Source organism: Bidens hawaiensis, unplaced genomic scaffold, assembly GCF_021521415.1.
Source record: "Bidens hawaiensis isolate Kalapana, Puna unplaced genomic scaffold, B.hawaiensis_p1.1 tig00009070_1, whole genome shotgun sequence".
In the NCBI taxonomy this organism is placed as follows: Eukaryota; Viridiplantae; Streptophyta; class Magnoliopsida; order Asterales; family Asteraceae; genus Bidens; species Bidens hawaiensis.
Window position 1 is genome coordinate 270911 of NW_027491665.1, and position 12559 is coordinate 283469.

At 36.3% G+C, this 12559-nt stretch overlaps 1 protein-coding gene across 1 annotated transcript; it reads left to right on the forward strand.

Annotated features, from left to right (window-relative positions):
* The first annotated feature begins 695 nt into the window (after positions 1 to 695).
* LOC143530984 (uncharacterized) lies at positions 696 to 4247 on the forward strand. Its single transcript, XM_077026388.1, has 19 exons — positions 696 to 769; positions 861 to 917; positions 1012 to 1039; positions 1107 to 1229; positions 1306 to 1417; positions 1552 to 1593; positions 1669 to 1721; positions 1801 to 1869; positions 1959 to 2075; positions 2154 to 2222; positions 2296 to 2375; positions 2539 to 2637; positions 2707 to 3007; positions 3078 to 3242; positions 3324 to 3439; positions 3509 to 3647; positions 3737 to 3861; positions 3924 to 4109; positions 4192 to 4247. Exons 1-19 carry the CDS (start codon positions 696 to 698, stop codon positions 4229 to 4231), a joined length of 1995 nt encoding a protein of 664 aa, XP_076882503.1. The 3' UTR covers positions 4232 to 4247.
* Positions 4248 to 12559: the final 8312 nt, after the last annotated feature.

Consider the following 12559-nt stretch of genomic DNA (forward strand, 5'->3'; position numbering starts at 1 on the left):
TGACTGTTACATAAAGTTTTGACATATTCTAGACATGTGATTTTGTGGAGTCAGTTTTGAAGCCTTTAATTATGGACGATAATGATATTAATGATTTACTTTATACATTTTTCAAATATATTAACTAATATAAGATAAATAAATTGTAGTTTTATTTGTTCATCGGAGTTTGTTATCGTATTCAACTTTATTTTTTGTTACGTTTCGTGTGATCAGTTGTCGCGTTTTCTCTTTTCTAATTTTGTACTTGTATTTAGGGGACATCTTTCTTGGTAAGTTTGTAATTTCTTACTAGCCGAGTTTATAAATAAAAATAAAAAATTAGCTGTTAAAAAAACAAAAAAGATCATACTTTAAAGGAAAAGAGACATGAGTTTAATGTTGTTGAAGCATGTGTTTACTACCTTCCATCCTAGTACCCCAAATAACGGCTTTCTTTTTAACAGAAATTATTATCATTATTATGTCAAATATTTACAGAAATCAGACAGCTTTTCAATTTCAATTTCAATTTCATTTCTTTCCTCCTTGAATCTTGACCCACCTTTCTTCAACCATTTAATCCCATTTCACAAACCCTAATTACTTTAATTATTAATTCACTTTCAGCCCACAAGCATTGTCAACTCCAACTGGGAATGCAACAATTCTTTATACTTTTATTGTTTTAATATGCATTTGAGTCTTTGAGGAAGATGGTAAATGCTGGATCAAGATTTAGCAGCCTGGAGCTCATTGGCAGAGGGTCTTTTGGTGATGTCTATAAAGGGTATTTTTTTTTATTTTTAATTTTTTTTTAAATTTAATCTGCAAGTTAAAAAATTTATGATTTTGATTATATGCATAATGTTGGTTTGCAGGTTTGATAAGGAACTTAATAAAGAAGTTGCTGTTAAAGTTATTGACTTGGAAGAATCGTGAGATTTTGTTCTTTAAACTTTTTATTTTTTTTTTAATTTTTATGTTAAAAATATTATTTAGAAGTAAAGTTTTGTGCTTTATTGTTTGCAGAGAGGATGAGATTGAAGACATTCAAAAGGTATCTATTTATCAATTTATGACTGTTTCTTGAAATTCGATTAAGTGATGAGATTGAATATTTTTAGGAAATAGCAGTTTTGCAACAATGTCGGTCGCAGTATGTTACAGAATACTACGGATCGTATCTTTATCAAACGAAGTTATGGATAATAATGGAATACATGGCTGGTGGCTCGATTGCTGATCTGGTAGGTTATTTGCTCTAATGGATATAATATGCGTGTGTTTAATTTTAAGAAGTGTTATTAAATGTTTGTTATACAGATTCAACCGAATCAACCGTTGAATGAAATGTCAATCGCGTGCATATTACGTGACTTGCTGCACGCAGTTGAATATCTGCATACCGAAGGAAAGATCCATAGAGATATTAAAGGTTTGAAATTTATTGATTACATGCTTTGTTTCATTTCTTTAATTGGAATATTGTTAAAATAGGATAACACTAGCGAAATTATTTGTTGTACCTTGTTGTGTTATGAATGAATGTAAACAGGTCTTTTTTGACAGCTGCAAACATCTTGTTGACCGCCAATGGTGACGTAAAGGTACGTTGTTTTTGCGCAATTATACCAATTATGATTAATATGATCTTTGGTTCATATTGTATTTGGATTTTGTGACAAGTGGCAGACTTCGGCGTGTCTGCACAATTAACTAGAACAGTTTCTAGAAGAAAGGTAATGTTAAGATTATCTAACATACGCGTGTTTGGAACCGACAAATCACTGATATTAATATTATGATTGAATGTGGCAGACGTTTGTAGGAACGCCATTTTGGATGGCTCCAGAAGTTATTCAGAATGCAGATGGATATAACGAGAAGGTCACACTTCTGACTTTCTCCATTCGATTTAATTTTTATCTCGTTGACTTTTAACACATTACTACTTTGTTTGACTTTGGTCAACACAGGCAGATATTTGGTCTTTAGGTATAACCGCCATTGAAATGGCTAAAGGGGAGCCTCCACTTGCTGATCTTCATCCAATGAGAGTTCTTTTCATCATTCCGAGAGAAAACCCGCCCCAGGTCCTTAATTTTTCTTTAATTTTATTTCTGAATAATAATATTTTATTTAGTTTGACTAGCTATTGGTTCTGTTTGCAGCTAGATGAACACTTTTCTCGTCCTTTGAAGGAGTTTGTTTCATTGTGTTTAAGGAAGGTGCCTGCTGAGGTATGTTAGTGTGCGTGTGCGTGTTATTCTTTTTCTAATAATATTAATACTGTTTTTATATTCTACGGTTCAGAGACTAAGTGCAAAGGAACTTTTGAAACACTGCTTTATTAAAAATGCGAGGAAGAATCCAAGGCTCATGGAGAGAATCAGGTGCTCTTTTAGTGCTATTAATCTTTAAGTATAATAAATGTGGTCTATTTTTCACTTTAATATTAAAAATTTAGCCTTTATTTTTATACTTATTAATGTTATTTTTATTATTATTTCTTTCCATTAAAGCGTCTAACTTGACCAAATCTTTCTATCCTGACAGAGAAAGACCAAAGTTTCAGATCAAGAACGCGGAAACGCCTAGAATTGATACCGTGAAGGTTACCAGGGAACCAACAGCTGAAGAAACCATCCAACCCAGGTTGAACACTATTTACATTTTTACCCTTTTGTTTCTAAATAATTTGCTGACTTGTACTTTTGATCACAGTGGGCAGGGTAGAAGAAATGGTGGATGGGATTTCGGCACAGGTTGGACCGGGAGTACGGGTACATATAGAAGTGCTGTAAAGCCACCTCAAATTAGAGACCGCAAAACCGACAAGAGAAATATGGAAAGTGGTACCAGGCGATTACTAGAAGCTTCTAGAAGAGATTCTAGAGGATCAGATCATGACAGAAAACAAGATTCTTGCAATGATGATATTGTGTCTATGGATGGCACGGGAATCGTTGTTGTGAGATCTTCAAGAACTCATAGTTCATCACTTTTTAGTGATCAAAGTACCATGGTAAGCTTCAGTTGTTGTAAAGTTTTTTTTTTAATAATTTTGTTTAACTTCGTTAGGGTTTTTGTTATAGTCAAGTAGCACATTTAGTTCTCTTGAAGATGCTTCGATAAGTGGTACTTTTGTCTACCGTGGTCAACATGATGACTCAGATTCTCCACGCACTCAGTCAAGGCTCGGAATCCAAGAAAAAACGTCATCCGCTTCACATGAGGATAGCGCATTAAATCTAGTAGAGGTTGAATATTATTAATTATAATTATATTGACAATTATGTTGTGAAACGTATCTTATAATATATTTGGTTGTATGCTATCAGGAAAAGGCTGCAATTCAAGGAGGAATGAATAAAGGGCATACTAAAGATAAGTCGGGTTTAACCAAAGTTGATAAAGGTGTCCAAGAAAGTATAAAAACCGAGAAATCAACAAATAGGTACGGTTTCTTGTATAAATCAGCGAATTAAAGTCAATATATTTTGAAATATTTTAATCCTTGGTTCAGACATTCAAGCGACTATTGTGATGCAATAAAATCATTCCGAAAACCTCACTATGCAAGCAACGATGAAGAGGATGCCAGGTCAGCTGCTTCGTCAGCATCCGCTCCACTGTCAGTTCTCATAGTCCCTTCTTTGAAAGAGGTAAAAATTTATCATATATTCGATAATGATTTATAAAGAGTTGAATAATAACAATAATAATAACATTGTGATATTGTATGTGAATTTAGGCGGTTGCAGATGATCTAGAGGCGTCTGCTGTTCGTTCAGTGATAAATTCATTGATGGATATGGAATACACAAAACCGGGATCTTGTGAATTTCTTGTCACCAGGATTCTTCACCGGTTAGCAAGGTAGTTGCTTGAATCTTTTCTTATCTTTCTTTTTGATTGTATTAATGAAAATGCTTTTTCAGTTCAAAGGAAGCGTCGTTGAAGGATCTTCAAGAGGTGGCGATACGTGGATTTTCTAAGAGTAAAAAGGTAATTGAGCCGGAAAGTGTACATGCAAATGCAGAAGCAGATAACAAAAAAAAGCAGCCGAACAAAGAGACTCAGTCGAATGACAACTCAAGCCCGCTTGCACAGTTCTTGCTTTCAAGGTTTGTTATTTTTAGCATAGAATTGTGAGATCTCAACTCAACTTACAACAATGCACCTTGTTTACTATTTTTTTCGGTGCAGATGGCAAGCGCAAGCTTTAAGAGATCTCAACTCAACTTAGAGAGAGATGGTATGCGGATTAGAGTTACAACGCCTTTCGGTGGATTTTGTGTTTATTATTAGTTATTAAATTATTCAAATGTGAATAGCAAGAAGAGAAGATAGTTGCATTTTCTTTAAATCCACAGTGTTATGGTTTATACCAAACCAGCAATCAGTTAATAGATATTGAATTTGAGAACACATAAATGAATAATTTAGTCTAATGCAATGAGAAATTGGTAAAAGGGTGTGTAAACAGTCGGGTGTGCGAAAACCAAATTCCCACCTATCGAATGAACATCAACGAGAAATGTTCCGAGTTTGAATACGTGACACCAAAGTTTGTTCTGTAGTGTGGCAGTGTAAGATTGCTTAGTATGCGAATTCACTGGATTCTACTTCTAGTGATATCATTCGGATGTGTAATTTCATTCCTCGGAGATGGAGATTATTGACGGAGTGTGTGTGGTTGATGGAATGTAAGGCCCCGAACCCGGTAGCCCTACTTTAGCGTCGGATTTACTCATAAACACAGTCCTTCAAATCAGAGTTTATTAAAACTTTTTTTTTTTGCGGAATATAAAACATCAATCATTTGTTACAAAACATTGAATCTTTTCTTTGATACCATGACACAAAACTTTATATTTAAAACATCTTTACTTCTTTCTTCAGATGTCAGCCGTTCAATCCATGCCGTGTGTCATCCTCATGCTAACTCTGTAATCAGCACACCTGCGTGCATACTAAAAGTCAGCTACGCTGAGTGAGTTCTAGTTAATCAAGCAACTCATCATACAACCACTACATACATCATATGCGTATCCGAAGACACGTAGTCCACTATCTGACCCGCTACTGTTTAACCACTTAATTACCCCTACAGCTTATCCACTTAATTACAAAGGCACGTATAGGCTTTCCCTATCACGCACTCACGCTATGCCACTTAATAACGAAAGCACGTATAGGCTTTCCCTATCACGCACTCCCGCTATGCCACTTAATAACGAAGGCACGTATAGGCTTTCCCTATCACGCACTCACGCTATGCCACTTAATAACGAAGGCACGTATAGGCTTTCCCTACCACGCACTCACGCTATGCCACTTAATAACGAAGGCACGTATAGGCTTTCCCTACCACGCACTCACGCTATGCCACTTAATAACGAAGGCACGTATAGGCTTTCCCTATCACGCACTCACGCTATGCCACTAACGCTTTTACTAGACTCTTGCCACTTCTAACACGCTCTACCTCTACTTGTCTACAACACGCTTCATATCATTTACATAATAAGCAAGTCACATCAACAATCATACACACATAATAACGATGGCACGTACAGGCTTTCCCTATCACGCGCTCACGTTATGCCACTAACACCCTTACTAGACTCTTGCCACTTCTAACACACTCTACCTCTACCTGCCTATATCACACTTCATATCAGGTCGGTATTTACGTAATAAACATGTTACATCATAACATTCATGCACACTATCAACCACTTGGAATTTACTATCCTTGGTGATACGTGCAATATCCGAAGATCGTTCACGTACCGACAAGCATTACAAATATATACCTCGTATAACATCTATAGCATACACTTACCACTTAAGGTAAGTGTATTCACACTTCACATCGAGTATGCACACAGCCCCGAAAACATAACAAGGAAATGGGGCTAGAAACTCACCTGAACACGGTTACGTTCTCCGTTGATCGTAATCCCTTTCTTCAGTTGTGCACGGCTGACTGTATAACAAGTATACATATCAATTTAACTATCACTACTTATAACAACTTTCTAGTCTTAATTACTACCCACAACGAACGGGGGTCCGGGGGCAGCGCCCCTGGCAGCGGGGTTCTAGGGGCGGCAGCCCCTAGCGGGGTCCAAGGGGCAGAGCCCCTGGCTGGGGTTAAGCTGCCAGGTCAGCTTGGAAAAATTTTATTTTCGATAACTGCCTTATCACATTTTCCATTAGGTTTTTAATTTATTTTCTAAACGAACTTCACTTCAGGCGAAGTTAAACCTTAGGCGAACTGGCTTCAGGCGAAGTTATCCTTAGGCGAACTTGGCTTCAGGCGAAGTTAAACCTTAGGCGAACTTGGCTTCAGGCGAAGTTAAACCTTAGGCGAACTTGGCTTCAGGCGAAGTTATCCTTAGGCGAACTTGGCTTCAGGCGAAGTTAAACCTTAGGCGAACTTGGCTTCAGGCGAAGTTAAACTTTAGGCGAACTTGGCTTCAGGCGAAGTTATCCTTAGGCGAACTTGGCTTCAGGCGAAGTTAAACCTTAGGCGAACTTGGCTTCAGGCGAAGTTATCCTTAGGCGAAGTTACGCTTGAAGGCGAAGTTACGCTTGAAGGCGAAGTTCATCAGGCGAACTTAATCTTGCAGGCGAAGTTATCGCGCTGCAGATCTGTTTGCCCATAAATCCTTCGTTTCTTAGCCAAATAACTCGATTTTGGTACCCACGGAATCGTATGATCGGCGCCTACAAATCCCAACCATCAAATCGGCCTAAAAACGACTTTTTTGGGGTCCGATTTGGGCAGTTTGGGTTTCGGGTCCGGTTAACCCATCCAATCCTAACCATTTTCAGTAATATTAGCTTTGTTGGATTTGTTCTTACCTTACCAACTCAGATCTATCAACAAAATCTCGGGTCTCGGCTCCGAATCTTGATCGGTTAGAATGTGTGTGTATGTGTGTGTTAGGAGTTTTTGGGTGTAGGGTGAGAATGAAGATATTTTGGGTTTAGGGGATATTTATATCCCTTAAATCCCATTCTCATTTAACCCATCTCAAATAATCCAAGTCCACAACCCGCATCCATTACCCAACACTAGCCCGATTCATACCAACTCCTATTCTGTTATTTATTTCCTGATAACCCGAGTAAACTTTCTCTCTAATATTAAGTAATATAATTAATATTATCATGAAATTTCGGGATGTTACATGGAAGACTTGAAGAACACCTGGGCGATCAAAAAGAGCAGGCGGATCCGTGTTCAAAAATTACGACGGTAAGTTACTACTTCTGGATAGTAATTTATCACTTAAGATCAAGTTGCCACTAATCACCAATAGCTTACTACTTATGCTACCTGCCACGGTTGGATCAAGTTGCCGTTGATATGAGTTACTGATCACTTACCACTGATAATCAGTTCATCTACTCACGTAAATCTGAAACAGCCTCCAATGGTACTTCAAATCAATGCAACCCCACCAATGAGTTACCTCTTAGACCCCACATGGGCGCTACCATGGACCCCGCCAATGAGACGATGCCCTGTTGGAGCTCCTCATGGTTTAGGGGCTTCGCCACTTAAAACCCTAGAGGTTCCTAGTTCCCTGAAATTAGAATACTATTGAACGATTATGTATTCCATGTCTTCTATATCGTATCACTGTTTATTCTTATTTCTCGTTTGGTTTTAACTTTTAAGTAACCCAGTTATACTAAAACGTTATCGGTGACGGTAAATCACCTGCACAAGCCACCAAATATCAAAGGGCTTGTTGCCTAACACCGTTTCGAGATAAGTTTTACATCAAGTGACACGTATCATCATTCCGATCAAAAGCCCTAAAACATAAGTTTGAAATTCGGATAAAACTTAGCGCCGTTAAGTTTTATTAAGGGGGGTCAGTCAAGACAAAAATGTATAAAATGTGAGGATTTTCCAGTATGAATAGTTGCAGACGGTTTACTAAATTCCAATTCCCATAAATTAATTAAACAAAAAAAAAAACTATCATTGTTGGCTTGGGTTGTCCCAATTCCTTTATGAAACAAGCTCTTCTACGACTGTCTTAGCTCTTAGTTGCGGGGCCAACTAAAGAAATTATTTCAGCCCCAGGATCAATATCTCAATGATGGATCCTTTGACCAACCCATTTCCCTAATGTCGTCATTGCAAAAATATGCAGGCCATTAATTAACCGAAATTGCCCTTGCGTAGTGGTGTTTAGGCATTTTGAGCAAAAAAAAAAAAAAGGCGCCGGGTAGCCCCGTCGGATGCCCTAATAATAAATCATTAACTATTATCATCATCATTTGGTGGGTTGTTAGGAGTTTTGCTTTAGGTTCATTTAAGGGTTTCTTTTATTTGACGTCACGAGTTCGAATTTCACTAATTTGTCATATTCATATTCTTAAAGCCTCGACGAAAAATCACTAAGTGAATTAAGCTTCAACACATCGAACCCTTATGAAAGTTTTTCAAGAGTTTAGTTTCTGTTAGTTGTTAAAAGAATTCATTAAACTATTGGTTTAAGTTTTGAACTAACATAACTACTTTTTGAGCTTTTTATATTAGGTTTATTGGATTTTAATAATCCTCATTGACTGTTATTGGCCGATAATAATCCCTATTTATTTTATCACCACTGGCGGTCCCAAATTTTAAAAAGTTGGCCCACAATGGTCCCCAGTTAAAAATGACTTAACTACGTTATACTTTTTTCCGAATTTCAAACTAATGTTTTAGAGCTTTTGATCGGAAGGACGATACGAGTCGATTAATGTAAAACATCGTTCGAAATGGTGCTCCAAAACGACGAAACAATGCTACAATTCGGGTGTTTGAACTTACAATTAACAAAAATCAAGTCGTTTGGATCATCGTTTCGAGCTAAGTTTTACATCAATCGACTCGTACCCTACTTCCAATCAAAAGCCCTAAAACATTAGTTTGAAATTCGGAAAAAAAGTATAACGCCGTTAAGTCATTTTTAACGGGGGGACCACTGGGGGGCAACTTTTTTAAATCTGGGACTGCCACTGGTGATAAAATGAATAGGGATTATTATCGGCTAATACCAATCAAATCAAAAGAGATTATTAAAATTTAATAAACCTTTATATTATTAACTCAAAAGGACGGTGGCAAATAGAGACCGTCGGATTTGAAAGGCGATGGAAGAAACCTGTGTTTCATTCGAAAAACCGACAGTCGGCGCATGTCGGTCATCAAGTACCCACCCGCCTTCCTCTGCACGTGGCCTCATCTACTTTTGTCCTTTTTACCTCTTCATATCGCCACATTCAATAGAATCTTTACATCTATTTCTATAAGAAGATTTTATGTTTATTTCAAAATTAACTTTTTAAAGTTAATTGTACTTAAAAGTTAGCTGTAAAAAATAATAATGTAAAAATATAATTCTAAGTCACACATACAAGACCGACGGCAGGTGTGGACGATAGATGAAGCAGGGACTAACATGCGCCCGCTTAGGATGACGGTGTCTTGCGGAATGCATGAGCGCCATATTGCCACCCTTTTACTTAAGGATTCTACATACTTTATACATTCAGAGTCGTGTATAGTGTTGAAAGATGAAAGATAAATACTTTCATTTTGAAAGATTAGGTGAAAGATAGAGGATGGTGATTTACGATGGAATGGAACGATACAAATTACGTAAGATAAAATATGAGTGATAGGTGCTCCCCCATTGTCTAATAAAACGTGAAATTATATGCATTTTCGTAAGCTAAATTGTTTTTTTAGAAAACCAAACTTTCTAATTTTATAGCATTTCGAGTTTGATTTTTTTTTAAGAACGAATAAAAGAGAAATCTAAAACGGTCACTGATGGACTGGCATAAACTAAATAATAGGAAAAAGAAGCGCAATTAAAACATCAGCGTGAGATATTTTAACCACTCCACCCGGGTGATACTACATTTATTGTTTATACTAGTAAAGAAAAAAAAAGTGATGAACTATAAAATAAAAAGTATTTTTCCGTCGATTATCTGTTTGAAAAGGTTCTTCAATCCCAAAATTTCAAATAACCCACCAAACCATTAAAATATTATAGCCTCCACTTAACAACTTTTTACTGTGAAGGTTGTTATTATCTAAATCAAATCGTAAAATCTAGAGTTCTCTTAGACGTAGATAAGTCGATATCCAACCAAATCCTAATGAGAATACGAAGTCTAAGTAATAAGACAATAGGCAAAAATATGGTCTCCGATTTCAATATTTTGAATTGAATTGATTCAAATTAAATATTAACCCTTGTCATTTAAAATAACTTAGCCTCATCCAACACCTTAATAACACTAGACCAGAGGCCCTTTGGTCACCGATTTCTACATGATACTCGCACACCAAACAAAGCGTCGAAAGAATATCTAATCCCTTTCCACAAGATTAGCTCTAAGGGAGATCCGGTCTAATATCACATGTAGGCAATAATATTAACTTTATGAGAGTCAAACTTATTTCAAATGGTAGGCCAAATACCATCAGGTAATCCAATATGATCCAAGAACTTCCTTAAAGAATATGCAAACCACCCCCTCCCCTCCCTGCCCGCTCAAATGCCACGCCCACCGGTCTGGAAAAAGATTTCAAAGAGAAGCCGTCATGACTTTGCAAAAGTTGATGAAATCTGAAATTGAATCCGCCCCCCCCCCCCCCCCCCCCCGCGGCGGGTCTCTTAGAATTCTCTGTCAATTCAAACAAAAATCTTGTTTTCCACCTATCAACCATCATTCAATCTTTTGTGCACCCTTCAATTGTTTTTTGTTAGCCTCTTCAAATAATAAATTTGTTTTATGAAAAACTGCCTCGTTTAATAATATTGATTTATCGTGCCCAAAAAAACGGTATTAGTTAGATAGCCCCTTATGTATGCTTAACAAACCTCCTTGTAAGTAAATTAGAGAAACAAGGTGATTAATTGTCACACCAATTTCTATAGAATTGTTTTACGATGCCAAATAACGTGTGCTATAGTTTTTGTTTGTGTTACAATTTTGGAGATAGAGGGATGTGCTTGTATAGAATATTCGAAATAATAACTTCACAAGAAGTTCTTACATGATAAAAATTGACTTGTACAATTTACAAACATATATAAATTGCTTATTTCGGGTTTCTCTCTTTAAAAAACACACACCATTTACCATTGAGCCCTAGCACGCTACCAATGTTACACTATTTTGTTAACATGGATCACTAAATTAACAAGCTAAAAACAACTTGAAGATGCTATCAATTTAACAAAAAGTGATAAATCTGTCTTAACGTATTCAATGTAAGAGCATTCTCAACCCAACCTCTCTAATTATGTGAGGGGAATTTGCAAAATATAAGGTGAGGTTGTAAGTATAAATTATGGGATGAAGAGAAAAAAATGTAATGATTTTTTGTAAATTTGGGAAAACTTTGTTTACCCCTATTGATTTTTTAATATTTGTTGGATTGGTTGTGAGTAAAGGAGAGAGAAAACTGTAATGATAAAGATAAAAATATATTATTTAATTGAACATGAGAGAAATATAGTGTTTTTTAATCTAATTTTAAAGATGGGGATGTGGGAAGGGCTGGGAATGCTCTAAAATGGTGTGAGCAGACGTTTAGATAGGTGCATATTCTTAGACCATGTGTAGTGGATGAAGCCCATATGGGGACGGTTTGCACCATGTGGTGCCATAATACCATAGGGGCTTTTTGGATAAAAGGGTTATAATGGATGAAGCCTCTTCAAATTATTTTTTTATTATTATTTATTTATTAACGTTTATATTAAAAATACATATAAAGCAACCAATCAGATTCCTCCTCTCCTTCCTTTACGTAGCTTTGTGCGTAGCACTCCCTCCTCCAAACCGCCCCTAAAGTCGGTGTTCCCAATGCTTTGAGAACGTCTTAAGGGTGGGAAGTGACCCACTACGTATGGTCTTAGAATTGGATAGATTCATATGACGTAAAAATCTACTATACTAATAAAAAAATACACATTTTTGCCACTTGTCATTCTCTTAGCCCTCCTATATTTTTTTTAAACCTATTTTTAATATATAGTTTGTTTATGGATTTCTTGGATACCCCTATGAGCTATTAACTTATTACCCGACCCAATAGGTCATATTTCTTTTAATTTAGAACACCTCATACCAAACAACGCCGTATCTTCACCATTACTTATTTTGACCTGACTCCGAAATGTTTTGTCTTTTAGTTGATGTTAAATTAAATCGTAGGAGACATTTCACTTCCTTATCATAACGCATGTTCATGATTTTCTAAGATTGTGGCATTCTTACACATCTTGTAAATTCAGGATGTGTTAAGAAGCCTTAAAAGACAAAACATAATCATCGGTTATGGACTAATACATGGAAGGTAAGTGTCTTGATGTTTATTTATATGTTTTTTTTTTTCTTTTTATATATTAACTTCATGTTTATCCGTAAGTAGTAAAATAAAATAATTTAGCTACAGAAAAAGAACATGTCAAATGGGATTAAACCAATCGGAATTTAGAAAGCTAGAATCATGAAGTATTTTCGCTAGCATATA

Coding starts and splice junctions, on each gene's coding strand:
- LOC143530984 (XM_077026388.1), top strand. CDS start 696: ATGGTAAATGCTGGATCAAGATTTAGCAGCCTGGAGCTCATTGGCAGA. Junction 770..860: donor TTTGGTGATGTCTATAAAGG/GTATTTTTTTTT, acceptor GTTGGTTTGCAG/GTTTGATAAGGAACTTAATA. Junction 3,648..3,736: donor TAGTCCCTTCTTTGAAAGAG/GTAAAAATTTAT, acceptor ATGTGAATTTAG/GCGGTTGCAGATGATCTAGA.